Source organism: Erinaceus europaeus, chromosome 1, assembly GCF_950295315.1.
Source record: "Erinaceus europaeus chromosome 1, mEriEur2.1, whole genome shotgun sequence".
Classification (NCBI taxonomy): domain Eukaryota; kingdom Metazoa; phylum Chordata; class Mammalia; order Eulipotyphla; family Erinaceidae; genus Erinaceus; species Erinaceus europaeus.
This window is the reverse complement of record NC_080162.1, coordinates 37,075,995-37,090,781: the sequence shown is the minus strand read 5'-3', so window position 1 is coordinate 37,090,781 and position 14,787 is coordinate 37,075,995. Positions and strand designations below refer to the sequence as shown.

The 14,787-nt window shown below is 45.6% G+C and overlaps 2 protein-coding genes across 11 annotated transcripts in view; both read left to right on the top strand.

Annotated features, from left to right (window-relative positions):
* The window catches only part of GNAS (GNAS complex locus), a 65,455-nt gene that overhangs the window by 13,958 nt on the left and 36,710 nt on the right, over positions 1-14,787 (top strand). For 4 of the 8 annotated variants that reach the window (XM_060182680.1, XM_060182644.1, XM_060182600.1 and 1 more), the window contains exon 1: positions 1,695-3,738. The exons of the other annotated variants lie outside the window; for them this stretch is intronic. In XM_060182680.1, the coding sequence (XP_060038663.1) occupies positions 1,710-3,738 (2,029 nt within the window). In that variant the 5' untranslated portion in view covers positions 1,695-1,709. Of the gene's footprint in view, positions 1-1,694; positions 3,739-14,787 lie in introns of those variants that run through there. 8 annotated transcript variants of the gene reach the window in all.
* Positions 1-14,787, top strand: part of LOC103115370 (neuroendocrine secretory protein 55-like) — a 59,760-nt gene that overhangs the window by 14,887 nt on the left and 30,086 nt on the right. The window contains exon 2 of one of the 3 annotated variants that reach the window (XM_060183394.1): positions 10,001-10,084. The exons of the other annotated variants lie outside the window; for them this stretch is intronic. The gene's annotated coding sequence lies outside the window, so the exon portion shown is untranslated. The remainder of the gene's footprint in view (positions 1-10,000; positions 10,085-14,787) is intronic. 3 annotated transcript variants of the gene reach the window in all.

Genomic DNA, 14,787 nt, shown 5'->3' with positions numbered 1-14,787 from the left:
ATCAAATCTCTCAGCAGACCCCAGACTCCGGGGAGCGTGTGTGCCCGCGGGAGCCCACCCTGACGGTGTGGGTATTTGTGCCCACCAAACCTGAGCCCACCGCGCGTTTCGGCAAACAGCGCAGCGCGGCGGACTACTGGGTTTGTGGCCGGGCTTCGTGCCGCCCTGGCTGGCTCGAACACTGGGGGAGTAAATCCACTATTCCCGGGAGACCCCTATTGAGAGGAGAGGGTTGAAAGGGGTCTGGAGTGGAGGGAGAGGGAGCGACTGGCCCACCCTGCAGCGGGCGACCACGGCAAGAGCTGTTCACTGCAGCCGCGGCCGCCGGCATGGCGCGGTGTTTATCTGGGTTCAGCGCGCTCAGGGCTATTTAATCTCAGAGGCTATTCTAAACTGGCCGTAAATCCCCACCAAAATGCCCCTTCCCCAGAATCGTAGGACCCCCGAGACTCTGAGGCCTACACTCTGTGGGGTCCCCAAGTGCGTCCCACTTCCCGTGTTTTCGTGCCGCGGCAGCGGGTATCACTTAAAATTTCTCTATAATACATCTATATAAAATGTAGAAGACCCCTTTATTCCTGTGCATCATCATTCACAAAACGGGGGGACACGGCCTGCGCCGACCTAGGGTACCAGAAGCCCCCGCTCCAGAGTATGTGAAAACGGGGACATTTCAGTGCTTGAAAGGAACCGGCATGGATAAAATGGCAAAGAAAAGCGGCAGAAGCCGTGAGCAGAATCCCGAGGCATTTTAAAAACATCATGAACACCCGCTAGGCAGCCCGAAGCCCCTCGCCTCTTATGCGCTCTCCATGGTGGGCTTGCGACCACCTGTCGCATCCCCGCACGGCAGCGGAACCCCTATCCCATGCGCCTAAAACATCAGATTCCGGATTTGGGGCTCAGAATCTCAGCTTGCCAGCGGCTGGGGAGCCTCGGGGTTCAGGGGTATCTTGGGGTGATAAAGCCTTTCTGCAGTCCTACCCCCTTCGCCGCCCCCCCACACACACCTGCCCCCTCCCGTTCGCGTCAGTCGGGCCTGGGAGGGAGGGTTTCGGCTCCTGCGTCCAAGCGGACTGGGCCCACGTCTTGCGTCACGTGTCCCGCAACGCAGGAGGCTCTCTCTGGCCAGGGGAGAAGAGAGGAGAAAGCCTCCGAATCAGTCAGGAAGAGGACTGGAAGGAGCCAAAACGTCCCTGCGAGGCCTGAGCTCATCAGCCCCCTTACCCAAAGTCCAGGGAGGCAGGCTCCTGGTGCTGGCTCCCGGAGCCGCCTTGGCACCGGGGCCGGCGTCCCCTGGCGGCGGAGAAACAACACTGCGAGCGACTTTCGGATCGAATCGGCACGCTCCTCAGATCCAAGCAGGCGGGGCCTGGCCTAGAACAGAGGGAGAGAGAGAGGGACGAGTGAGAGCGAGAGGAGGGGCAAGGACAGGCTAAGGGGGGGGGGCCCGGGGGCGGCCTAAGGGGGATAAAAAGTGGCCAGCAAGGAGCCAGAGCTCCACCAGCAGCAGCCCTTGCTTCTGACACCATCTGGGTTTTGAGGCCTTGAACCTTCCTGCCCTCAGGAGGGTTGGAGACTGATATTGGAGGGCTTTTTAGCCGGGTTTTTTTTTTTTTATTTTTTTGAAAATTTTTTTTTGACCCTAGTTTGGTTGGGTGCTCCGTCTTACGGGGCTCCCAGATTATTGTAAAAACCGCCACCCTGTTATGGGCTTGCGCAACCGCCTCGACGGCAATAATATGCCAGGACAACGCGATATCCCCCTTGAACCCGGGGAGCAGCCCGAGCAACCACTGGAGGCCCCAGGGGCAGCTGCCCCCGGTGCTGGGCCTGGCGCAGCCGAAGAGATGGAGACCGAACCGCCTCCCAGCGAGCCCATCCCCATCGAGGGTGAAGGAGAGGCCTGTGGACCCCCAGATGTCTCCAGGCCCAATGTGGAAGGCCTCGACCAGGTCGTCCAAGAAGCTGGAGTCCATGGAGGGTACAGCCCACCTCCTGAGGAATCCATGCCCTTCGAGGTCAAGCAGTCCAGTTTGGGGGGCTTCTGGCCTACGCCGGGGCAGCCTGGAGACATCACTGGGGCCCAGGCAGGCCTCCAGGCTTTCAGGCCTGCGCTCATGGAGCCCAGAGCCTCCAGTAATCCCATACCAGGCCTGGGGAGAAGCTACAGCCCACCACCAGAAGAAGCTATGCCCTTCGAATTTGAGCAGCAGCCTGCCCAGGGAGGCTGCAGTCAGCCTCCCATGCAGGTCTCAGACCTTGCACCAGGAGGTCCAGGTGCGGGGGTCTTCAGTGCGCCTCCCGAGGAGCCCCGAAGCCTTGGATCTGACAGCCCTGGCATCGGAGGAGGCAGAAGCCCTCCCCCTGAAGAGACTATGCCATTTGAGTCTGATGGAGCAGCCTTTGGGGATGACAGCCCACCCCCTGGGCTCCCCCGAGCTATCCCAGAAAGCGGTGGCGGCGGCCAGCTTGCGGCAATCTCGGTCTCGGGTACGGTCCTCCTCGCTCCCGCCGCGAACGAGCCCCCCCTCTGGGTCTCCAGCATCATCAGCAGTCCATCCCGAGAGGCTGTCATCCCTCCTCCACAATTCGCGGGCGGCAGCCCCCCGTTGGAGATCTCCAGACCCTCGTTCAAGATTGACAGCGCCCCCACTGGGGTCGACGACACTCCCGTCAACATGGACAGCCCCCCAATCGCAGAAGACGACCCGCCCATCGAGATCACCGGAGCCCCAGATAAGAGGGAGCTGCGAGCAGACAGAGAGAGACCCCCAGTTGAGGGAGAAGCAGCCGAGATGGAAGGAGCCTCAGCCGCAGCTGCGGCTGAAGGAGCCCAAGTCCCCGCACCGGGGGACCGAGCTGCTGCCGCCGGGGCTGCTCTTGCCGCCCCAGCCGCTCCAGACACCGGGGCAGCCGCTGCCGCCCCAGCCGATCCTGACACCCGGGCAGCCGCTGCCGCCCCAGCCGATCCTGACACCGGGGCTGCTGCTGCCGCCCCAGCCGATCCTGACACCGGGGCAGCCGCTGCTGCCCCAGCTGCTCCCAACACTGGAGCAGCCCCAGCCGATCCTGAGCCCGAGCCTGGGGCAGCCGCTGCTGCCCCAGCCGCTCCCAACACCGGGGCAGCCCCCAAAGCCCCTGCAGCTCCTGCCGCAAGGGCGGCTACTGCCGCCCCAGCCGGCCCAAGCTCCGGGGCAATCCCCAAAGCTCCTGCCGCCCGGGCAGCTCCTGCCGCCCCAGCCTCTGGAGCCCGACCTAAGATCCGTTTCCTTAGGCCCCCCAGCCCCGAGATCCAGGTTGCCGATCCGCCTACTCCGCAGCCTACTCGCGCGTACGCCTGGCGGGACAGGGCTGAGCGCGGCCGCGACGACGACGAAGGGTCGGTCAGCAGCGACAGCAGCGGAAGCGAGTCCGACGATGGGACCTTCGGGTGCCACCGCTGGCTGTTCCGTCGCAACCGCCGCCGCCCCCGAAGACCCCGCCGCAACTTGCTCCGCAACTTCCTCATCCAGGCCTTCGGAGGCTGTCTTGGAATTCGAGCTGAGAGCCCCCAGCCCAAAGGCTCGCCCAAGAGCAAGAAGGTTTCCCTGGCGGAGAAGCGCAGACAGATGCGCCAGGAGTCCATGGAAATGCGAGCTCAGAAGCGCGCAGAGAAGAAACATAGCAAACACATCGACAAGCAACTCCAGGACGAAAAGATGGGTTACATGTGTACGCACCGCCTGCTGCTTCTAGGTAAAGCGGCGGTCTCTGCCCATGGAGAGCAGGGCCGCTGGGGGACCCCGATAAGGGGGTGGCAGGGCTGCCCGGTAGGATTCAGGGCCTGGCAGCGGGGGGGAGGGGGTCCGGGCCAAGGCAGGAAGAACCGGCTAGCAAGTTCCCATAAGGGGCCCTTAACTTTGCCCTGGGAGTGTGGGAGGGGGCCTTGGGTGGGTTCGGGTGGCCGAAGTATGTGCCCTCTAGGGAGAAAAGTGGTGCCGCAGAACACTGAGGGTCGTTCGCGCCATGAAAGGCCAGAGCCAGCGACCGTAGGATGCCCCCAGCCCGTGGGTGGGTCTCGGCGAAAAAGGCAGGGGCTTCAGGTGAGCCAGGAACTTCCGACGAGGGGCCCCGGGGTTCCCCAGATTGAGTTGGTTGGGGCCATGGTGGTGGGCTGGGGTCTTTGGGGAAGGTGCGCCCCCTTTCCCCCTGCCTCGCCTAGCACGGCTGCTTGGACTCAGACAGCTTGTCGTTGGTGTGTGTTGGTGTTCATATTCTGTGTCCGCCTGTGCATGACATGCTCAAGTGTTCGCCCATTCCCATTCCTGGCACACACGCACCCCCCCCCCCACCCCAGATTACCCGTCGACTGTGTACTTGTACCCGGGATCGGGTTGTTTTGTGTTTTGCTCCCCAGCGCGGGCAAAAACTTTCGGTGTTCGTACACTCTGGTGGTACCTGTGCTCTGGCGCTCTGCAGTGGGCAGCCCAGGAAATGCCGAGAAGGCGGTGGGACTATGGGGGGCTGGGGGGTCAATGTTTCAGGCCACTGGCCTTGGGGACAGGAGGCCATCTCCTGTTGTCCTCCATAACCATTTTTCTGTATGTTTTTCTCTCTTTTTTCCCCCCTTGCGCTAAGCGTTTCCTCACTTCTCATTCGTTTGCCAAACCCTCCCGCCTTAATGGTTGAAAAACCAGACACTCAGGTATCTGGGGCGTCAGGGACTGCACACACAATGTCTGTACTCTGCACACACTGAGTTCACCTGGCGGGGGGCATGAGGGGAGGAGGGGGCTGACACACCTTCTGCAGACAAATCTAGATGTCAAGCCATGCGGGGGGAGGGGTGGGTGGGCGTGGCTTTGTTAAAAAATTATGAAATAAACTTTTTTTCCTAGAGACGAGTCTGAGGTAAGCCAGTCATTTCCACTTTTGCGAGGAGGGGCTGGATTTTAAAAGGAGTATCAATTGGGAGTGGGCTGTCTTTCATCTTTGTGTTTGAAGTGCAATTAAAATAAAAACATTTCTAAAAATGCTTCGAGTGTATTTTAAGTGTGGGGGGACAAAAATGTGGTCAGACTGAATATGACTTGAAAATATGTAAATGAATTTGAATTTTTTCAAACAGCTTTAGCTGGGGGCAAAGAGACCCAAAAGGTAAGACCCTCTAGAGATGGGCTTTACATACCAAAAAAATCAATAAATAAAAGCTCTTGTGTTAATAATCATATTAAGAAAGTACCTTGGGCTATCCAGGACACCCTCCCTGCCCCCCCAGAACAGGACCCTTTCACCTAGCTTCAAGTTCCTCCCTAGCCCCTCCTACTCCCATTCCCTCCTCACCTTTTCCTCAAGACTCCCCCTAGCTAAGTTCTGAGGCCTAGATTCTGTGTCATAGCTAATCAAAACAGCAATTAGCAATGGTCTGAGTGTGTAGCTTCAGTAAGAATTTCTGAAGTGAAGCTCCATAATCTTTATTTTTAAAACTGTATCCTCTAAGACCTTTCAAGGGATTTCAAGATCACAGTTTTGAAGGCTGTGCTGCATTTTTGTTTATAATGTGTGATGGTTTTTAGTGACTGACATTATGGACATAACTATGCTACTGTGACGTATGTCTCTCACAAATCACACTTTAAAATGTGATGGTCATTTTATTTATGCCTACCCAGGAAAACAATGACCAATGACATCATCATAACACACACACACACACATACACACACACACACACACACACACACACACACACACACACTATGCCCCTAAAGCCACAGAACCTTAAATGACAGTGCACTGTTTGCAGCTAGACAACTGATTTTGTCATAATAGGCCCATTTCTATATTCCTAGCTCAACTTTAGAAAGCAAACCTGTGATAGGGGAGCAAGCTACTACTGGGAGCAGACAGAAAAGACAGGTGACAGTGTGTACTTCACCCCACATAGGAAGTGTCCCTTATGTGCTGAGGTGCTTAGTTTCTCCATTTTTTAAATGAAACTTCCTAGCAAATCTCCATCCAAGTCTCCTTTGCTCCATATCTTGAGACCTCTATTATGATGTGTTTGGGGGTGGATTGGGGTAGGGACCACAGGCCATTTCAATTAAAAAATGGAGGCTTACACTATATACTATGCAGTAGTCAGCCCTGAAACAAAATGCCATGTTTAGAGCCAGGTCTTAAAATAGTGGAAGTGTCCCTTATTTTGTATAGGGGGATTAGTCTTAATAAAAGGAAATTTAGTGGGGTCACCCTGCTGTTGTCCTTGACCACCACCCAGAATAGCAGTGGTCAAGTGCATCTGGCTGCAGCATATCCTGGGAGATATGCTGGTAACCTGGCTGTGTCTAGGAAGAGGTGAGCTAGTGCTCTCTGTTGTGGGCTGTTTGCCAAACCAGGCTACAGTTCCTGTTCAGACTCCATTTTGAGAAAGTGAAAAGAGAGTTAGCCCTTTTGGGTTTGAGTTGCTAATTCAGGAAGGGGAAAGAGAAAGGATGAGGACTTACATTCAACATGAGACTTTTCTGTAGCATTTTAATTTTTAACACAAAACCAGACATCCAGTGATTATTTTCACTGAAAATGCAGATCAAATGACCATCTTTTGATGTGATTCCTAATTTGTGACATGTGCATTCATCTGTTGCTTATATATGTTTATGTTTGTGTATATATATATATCCTCTCCATTTGTATTGCCCAAGTAGCTTAATTACATTACAGATAATCTTTAAAAAAGGAAAAATATAGATTAATAATCAACAACAGGACTAAAATGCTAAATTATCCAAAGAGTTGAAACATTTTGCTTACTTAACACTACCTCATCATTTCCATGTTTTAATTGCCCTTTTGAGTAATTTGCTATGATTTTTTTTTTTTTAGATAATTGAAGGACTTTCTAGGTTAGAATTTCTTTCTATTTGCTGCATTAAAACTATGCATGCAAATGTTATATATAATAATGACCATTTGACTATGATATTTTATACAGTGAATTTCAATTAATTGTATGATTATTTCTGCCACCAGGTTGCAACAGTGGTGCATTGCACCCCATCTTGCAGAAGTTTTTTTTTTTTTTCAATTCAGCCATTTTCCCGTATTCTAATGCCTTCACTGAGCTTTTTGGTGCAGTGGGAAGGGCATAACTTACCAGATCACAATTTTTTTTTTTTATAATTAAGAATACTTTCAAAAAATAATTTTCCCTTTTTTCTTCCAATAGCATTTCATGATTCTGACAGGCAAATAAAATAAAATAAAATAAAAATAAAAACCTTACTTTTTTTGAATTTCAATTTGCATAGATTTCTCTTAATTTTTCATACAGCTAGGTTAATTTTTATAATTTGCTTATATTACATACTATGGAAAACTGATATTAAGCAAAGTCCTTCCCCTTTTGAGTACCATTTCTTGAAGGGGATATAGATACCAACCCATAATAATAATGATTATGCCTAATGATAGCACATTCTTATACTTTTAAAAGCCTTTCATCTAGTCACGTTTGTCCTTTGAAATAGCCTTGGGCAATAAAAAGGATAAGACCCCATTTCATAGGCAAATAAACCAAAAGCTCAGAGATTAAATGTCATGGACTTTGCCTCAAAGATTGCAAAGTAAGTGAAGGAGTCAAAAGTTTCTAATTCAGATAAGACAGTGCTTAACCAAAATATGCAGCAATAAGCTATATACAGCATTATTAAAATATAAAGCTTGATTGTTTTAAGTGTACTCTGTGCTCTTAAAATCCCTTGTGAAATGACAGGTGCCTAACAGTCTTCTGGTTTCAGAATTATGGCCAAACTCTTGACAGATCCCTAGTTATAAATGCCCATTAAGTGTACATGAAACTTGAGCTTCTCCATTTCTGAGATACCTGTCATGGCTATGGTGATATTTAATTTCTACATTTGCTTCCCTCATCTGCCAACACTGCAGTCTTAGCTTGTTTGTTGAACTTTTATTTTTAATACAGGTCTTTTAAAAAGTCCCTAAGTAAGTTTATTTTATTTTATTTTTTAAGCAGGGTCTAAAACTTTCCTTTTTACTCAGTTTTACACACGCAAAAAAAGTTTCTATGTGTAGTTGCTCTTACATATAGTTCCCTTACATTTTTAGTGTTAAAATGTAATAGACTGTTTGAATCCTGGCCCAGATCTAATGATCTTATTAAAATAACTCTTGCTCAATATTCTTAATAGTGGATTTTTTTGTTGGTTTATTTGTGATTTTGCTATGTATACCTTTTAGTCTGGGTTCATTCCTATTTAGCAAAAGTCAGTGCATAATCTTATAAATCACCTTTTGACTTCAATGCAAAAAGCTTTTAAGCAAAAACATTCCTTAATAGAAAAGGTAACCTAGGGAGCCGGGTGGTAGTGTGTGGGTTAAGCGCAGATGGCGCAAAGCGCAAGGATCGGCATAAGGATCCTGGTTCCAGCCCTTGGCTCCCTACCTGCAGTGGCATCACTTCACAAGTGGTGAAGCAGGTCTGCAGTTGTCTATCTTTCTCTCTCCCTCTCTGGCTTCCCCTCCCCTCTCCATTTCTCTTTGTCTTACCCAACAACGATGACAATAATAACTACAACAATAAACCAACAAGGGCAACAAAAGGGAATAAGTAAATAAATATAATTTAAAAGAAAGAAAAGGTAACCTAATTGAGTAATTTGGATGTCTTATGCCCACCATGTCTCTTCTTTTTAGAGTCAATTTTTCCATCAAATAAAACTTTTTCCTCACCACCCCTAGCATCATTGTGACTTTTTGAAAGTCTTGTATAAGTAACATCCAGTAGACACAGAGTGATTAGTGAAAATTAGTCTTCTTGAGTATTTTTGATTCTTTAAAGTAAAGGTGGGGTTCTCCCCAAACTCACCTGGTGCCTTCTGGAGTTGTAATAGAATGTGAAATTAATGTGCCATTTATCCATTTTTAAGCCAAATTTCACAGGAAAAGTAGCAATTTTCAAAATAAAAAGGCTAGGCCAATTGCTATGACAGGCCCTCACCATCAATTGGAATAGTTAAGGAGGAAACTGAAAATTGTGATCAGTCTAATGAACTTTCTCTGAGACTGGTGGCCCCCAAGAATAGGAACTCTGATGTTCTGACCCTACCAACACTCCGTTTAACAGATTCCATTGAGTTAATTCCATTGAGAGGGTCTTTGTCTCATTGGATTCCTGTTTTTGGCTGAGGTAACCCTTTCATGTAAGACCTGGATCTGGTCAGGGTGTGAGAGAAAATAAGTAAGACCCAAGCGGCCTTCATAAAATCAAGGAAGTCTAATGGGAATCTTTAGCTCCAAACTGGGCATGAGATGGGCCAAGGAGACTAGAATCAGTCAATCAGTCAATCAATTGCCTAATAAAATAAAGGGGGAATTTCCAAAAGTTTAATAGAAGAGATGTAATTTTCCTTAATTACCCTAAAAATAGATCAGATATTATAAGTGACTTTTCAGATTGAGAAAAATCCTACACTTAAGTCTCTAATAAAGTGTAGCCATTATTTTTGTTTTGCTTAGAAATTTACCTTTTCTCTCTGGGCTTTTCTCTCCCTGCTCCATGTAAACATTTATTTTTACTTTTTATTTGGTTGATTTCTGCATTCCCCAAAAGGCTTGGATTCTAAATTCTTGCAGTTATAGGCACCCATTCTGTCTTTCTGTCTGTTTCAGAGTACATCCTTGGTACACATATTATAAAGCAACATTAATCCAATTAATAAGTAAATGAGACCTTACCAATTGTATGATGATGTGGAACTACTCTACAGTGAGTGACATGACCATAAGAGATTGAGAACTTTTTTCACAACTCCTGGAATAGGTGTCACCTCTTCCCCTTGCCCTTCCCTCTGCCTTCAGCCTCACGACTTTCTTCTCTTTTGTTTAGCCCCTCTGTCAAAGTTAAGTCCATATTGTGGTTGAGCTCAGGGACCCAAATGAAGATTGTTAAGTGGTTATTACATATTACCTCCCTCAAAAAAAAAAAATTTTTGTCTAGTTTTCCTCCCCACTGATCAGAGGATGAAGAGATGAAGACAACCAGCCAGCAGAGACTAAAGATGGGAAGACATCCAAGAACAAGGTAGGGAACAACAATGTTTGATTATTAATTATACTTGATCATAACCTGCTCAGTTAAGCTGTACAATGCTCTGGTGTCCTACAAAGTGCAAACACAGAAGATGTACACCTTTCATGTTAGAATTATGGGGACCATCTTACACTTGTCGCAAGTAGGACTGTAAGAATGGAAGTGTATTAGGTAACTCAGCTGTGACTGTAGTGGAAATTAAGGGTACATGCTTCTGTCTTATTTGCTCAGAGGGAGAATCCCAAATTACACTGTGTAGTAATGAGTTAAACCTCCAGAGAATTCACCAGCATTTTGACTTGTGGGGTTCTGCCCACAGAACTTGAACATTACATCTTGTTAAATGCTTCGTAATGATTCAGTTTGGGGTAAGGAGAGAGATATAAAGGTATCAATTGTTACCTGATCGTGAATTTATTATGAGTCAGTCAGTGTTTCTGCTGCTGTCACACATTTTATGTGTGGGACAAAGTACTTTAAACTTCCTTTAATGAGTTGATAATGGGAAGTAAGCTCTCTTGTACCCACTTTCATAAGGTGTGCCCCCGCTAACTCTTCCACAAGCTCCTTGTCAGCACTGAATGAATTCTTGTGGGGAAATTAGACTTCAGGCAGTGAGAGCTTACCTAGCTCCTGCCCCTCCCCCTCAATCAAAGACCGCATTACCTCTCTCCTTAGTCCTAGTTGAACAGTTTGGCCTTTCATCAAACCTATTGCTAATATGCAAATGACCATAAAGATTTTTTTTTTTTACAGGGAATCTGCCTGCAGGTAAGTTTGTAGTAGTAACATTGTTAAAAAGAGAAATGGTCATGGTCATGGACGAACATGCAAATAGTCATTACTAGGTAGTCTAGGTCCAAGAAGGGCTGCTTAGCGGGTCTCTGCCAAAGAAAATAGAACCAAGTGTCTTGTTTACTGCTCTGTATCTATCCCAGTGTCCTTAAATTCTGCGATCATGTGCCTGGATCTCTATCTGTAAAAGTAACTTATTGGTCCAGTAAGGGTCCAATAATGATCCAAAATAAGGGGGAAAAAAACAGCCTGTCAAGAATAGATGTTACTTAGGAATTATGTAGGTTCTTAAATTACTAGGTCCACTAGAGTGTCTCCTTTAAATCTATGCCATCTTCTTATCTGAGGTTATATGTAGTAATGCCTAAGCATCCCTGTGGGGTCCATATTAATAATAATAAACAGTTTATTTGTTATCAGCCTCTTGGTTCTTTTGGCTTTTATGGGCTTTCTGAAATCTTCAAAGTGTCCATCTTAATTCCTATATCCACTCCATCTAGGTCTGCTAGGTTTTTATGATGCTTAATCAACTTATTAATAAAATTATATGCATCATTCAGGATCCTTCCATCCCTCCCAAGAATGCCTTTTTTGAAAGACTGACTAAAAAAAACACCATAAATAGTGAAGGTGAGTTGGTATTTCAGGTGGCCACTAGATGGTGAAACAACATAAGGCTTCAGAAAGGTACTGCATTGCTGGAGAAAAATGAGAGGGAGGATATAGCTAGCACAAACCAGGAAGGGTCCCCTTCACTTTTAGCACCCACCTTCACCCCATCCCGGGACAAAGCCCAAGTTCAAATAGGCTTCAATGTTATAATCAAACCATGTTGCTTGTTCTTAAGTGGTGACTTCTCCCTGCTGGTTCACTACTAGGATTTTAGGAACATTTGAGTGGGGGTGGGCATCTGTCTGACAAAGGGGTCCTCCATGGCAACTTAAGTGGCACTTTGTCATGGGGGCTGCCCTGTATGCTGTAGAATACTTAGCAACATCAATGATTTCTCCCCAGTAGATGCCAGTAACACACACAAACAAATATATATTACAATCACACACACACATACACACAGAAACAAATATACATACAAATACAACTATACATAGAAGTAGAAATATGTGCATGTAAACACATACACAAACATAATATTCAAACCCAACACAACACATAACACAGTATGACTACCAGAAATTGTCTCCAGTTATTGCCAAATGTCTATAGGGGTCAAAAGCTGGTTCTGGTTCTGTAAAGAGCCACAGGTCATTTTTTTTTTCTCTCTCAATATAAAATTTCAAGGAAGGTAGAGATTATGCAGATCACCACTTGAAAACTTTAAAAAATAGTTACCACAGACAAAAAGTGGTAGATTTTAATGAGAAACATTTATTCTAAAGTCAGTAATCCCATTATATTCTCGGGTAGATGTAATTTCCAGAAATCTTGGAGGAAGGGGTAGGATAAAAGGTATCCCTAAATAGAATAGAAAAGAAATTATCTCAGAGAAAGAAATATTGAATTTGTCTTAAGATTCTGATTAACCAAGTCAGTCCCATCGTTAATCAATTGGCTGGGATTAATCAGGGCTTACATACAGTTTAACCCTTAAATCATCGCATCCACCACTTAGAGGCTCTTTAGGGGCCTTTGGCTGTAGCAGGCTGGCAATTCTCCCCCTGTCTGCTGTGCTCTAAATTAATTCATTTTGCATTGTAGAGAAGGATGTCCAAATAATAAAGCCTAGTACTCAGGTGGCTACTGATAATATATAGCTCTGAGATGGCTGAGGCCCATTTTGCATGTATCCCATGAAATATTAATAGAGCCTTTAATTGGTACTATATGTATATCAGTAACTAGGGTGGGGCCCCTGGTAGTTGGGTCACCTTACTCCTAGGTCAACAGAAAGCCAGCCCACTATCTGGAAAGCATCCATAATCTTTAGCAACTAATGTTTCAAGGCAGGAAGTTACATTTGAAGGCATGAAGCAATGGAAGGAATATCTTTGAATGACTGTACTGAGAAAAGTAAAATAAGATGTTTTAGGGGGAAAAAGCATCATAGTTTTTCCAGTAGAAATAATAACCTGAGGACATTTCCTAATGGAGAATCTTGCACTTTGTCTTTGATTAAATGGCTGCCAGCCCCCCCCCCATACTTAGAGAGATTCTATCACCAATGTTTTAGAATAGGAGCAAATCATTATTTCATTTTAATTTTAAAGATTATCCAATTTTATTTTAAACAATGACCCCCCCCAAAAAAAATCTGGCATATAACTAGCTTCTTAAGTCACCATGTAGTTCCATTGCTTCTTTATTACAATTTGAGCCTAAAACATTTCTATTTTTTGCCCCATTTGACCTTTCAGTAAAGCTGTCAGATATTACAGATTCATCAGAGATTTAATTTATTTTTTTTCCAGAGATTTAATTTCTTAAGAAAAGCTTTTTTTTTCTTACAGAGTTTGAAATTTGTGACCTTTAAATTAATTGTAAACTCTAGAATGAAAGATAATTCTCTACCCTCAGACATCTATGATTAATCTAAACACTTAGTTTTTGCCATTAGGATTACTTTACAGTGAAGAGTAGAAACAATTTAGTAGAGAAATTATATACTGGACAGGCAGAATTAAACAGATTATGTTTTATATATTCCAATTCAGCTAAGAAGTGTCCCCTAACTAAACCTTCTTATTACAGAATTCTTGAAATTACCCAAGGCTTGCTTTTTAAATGTTGATTTTGACATCTTGCCTGGGACCAAGTGCAATGTCTTTCCAAGGAAATGCTTAGAAGTTTCAGGGCAGAACTCAAAAACAAATGGAAGATGTTAGAGGGGAAAATTTAAGGCAGGATTTCCAGAAAACTCACAGCTATTTATAATCAAACATTTATGTGAATTTATATCTGCCTTTTTAGGAAACTATACTATCTAATTTTGCCTAGCATACCATTGGTGAGGGCTAGTTTTAAGATGGACACTTGAAGGTTGGTTCCCCTTTCCAAATGGGAGACTGGAAATTTCCAGAAGGGATCCAGTCATTCTGGAATACCTTTTGGAATTCATTTGCTCAATAGTGGTTTGGTGTGGGTAAGCTTATGGTAATTTGTTTTCTTGCTACTTTTCCATGTTGACCTGATAAATACAAAACCTGATTTTATGGGAAGGGGTTAGCAGAAGAGTCCTAACTTTTCTAGAGGTTTATAGGGGAATAGAAAGAGAGCACTGCTTCAGAGTTTGAGAGTTGTTATTCTTTCCATCATGGTTGATTCTAGCACCTGATTCAAGAATCCCCTGCATTTGCCAAGTGACACTCACCCTTTGCCTCAGTCTAAAGTTTAATTCCTAAACATGTTAGCAGGGCTTTGTTTTGTGATGAACTGTTGAGTAGTCCTGCCATGGGGTTAGATGGGATACCCAAGAGAAGGCTAGGGAGCTAGTTGTGTGTTCAACTTTATGCAGAAAGAAATAATAACAGGAGAGGAAGTATGGGTAAACTTGAGCCTTGCACTTCACTTTTAGAAGACCCATCCCAAGGTTTTTCAGACATCGTATCTAAGAGACTTGAGTAACTCAGACTGGACCTCTCATTTCTTTCTCCATCTAAAACCCCCTGAGCGGTTGCTTCTGATATAAAGATATTCAGACTTCACATATTAAGGGAGTGGGCTCCAATTTGAAAGGAGACTGTGGGAGGTCAGGAAGAACAGCAGGAAGCTACCTTAGAGGTGTTCAAAGTTGGGGGTTGTGGGGGGAGAATGGAATAAATCTATCTCTTGAGGAATTCCCTCAGTACTTTTTGATTTTCCCTTTTATTTCTTCTTTTTTTTCTCTCTCTTCCCCCCACCTTCCTCCCTCCTCTTGAGTTTTTGTTTACTTGATTTTTTTTTTT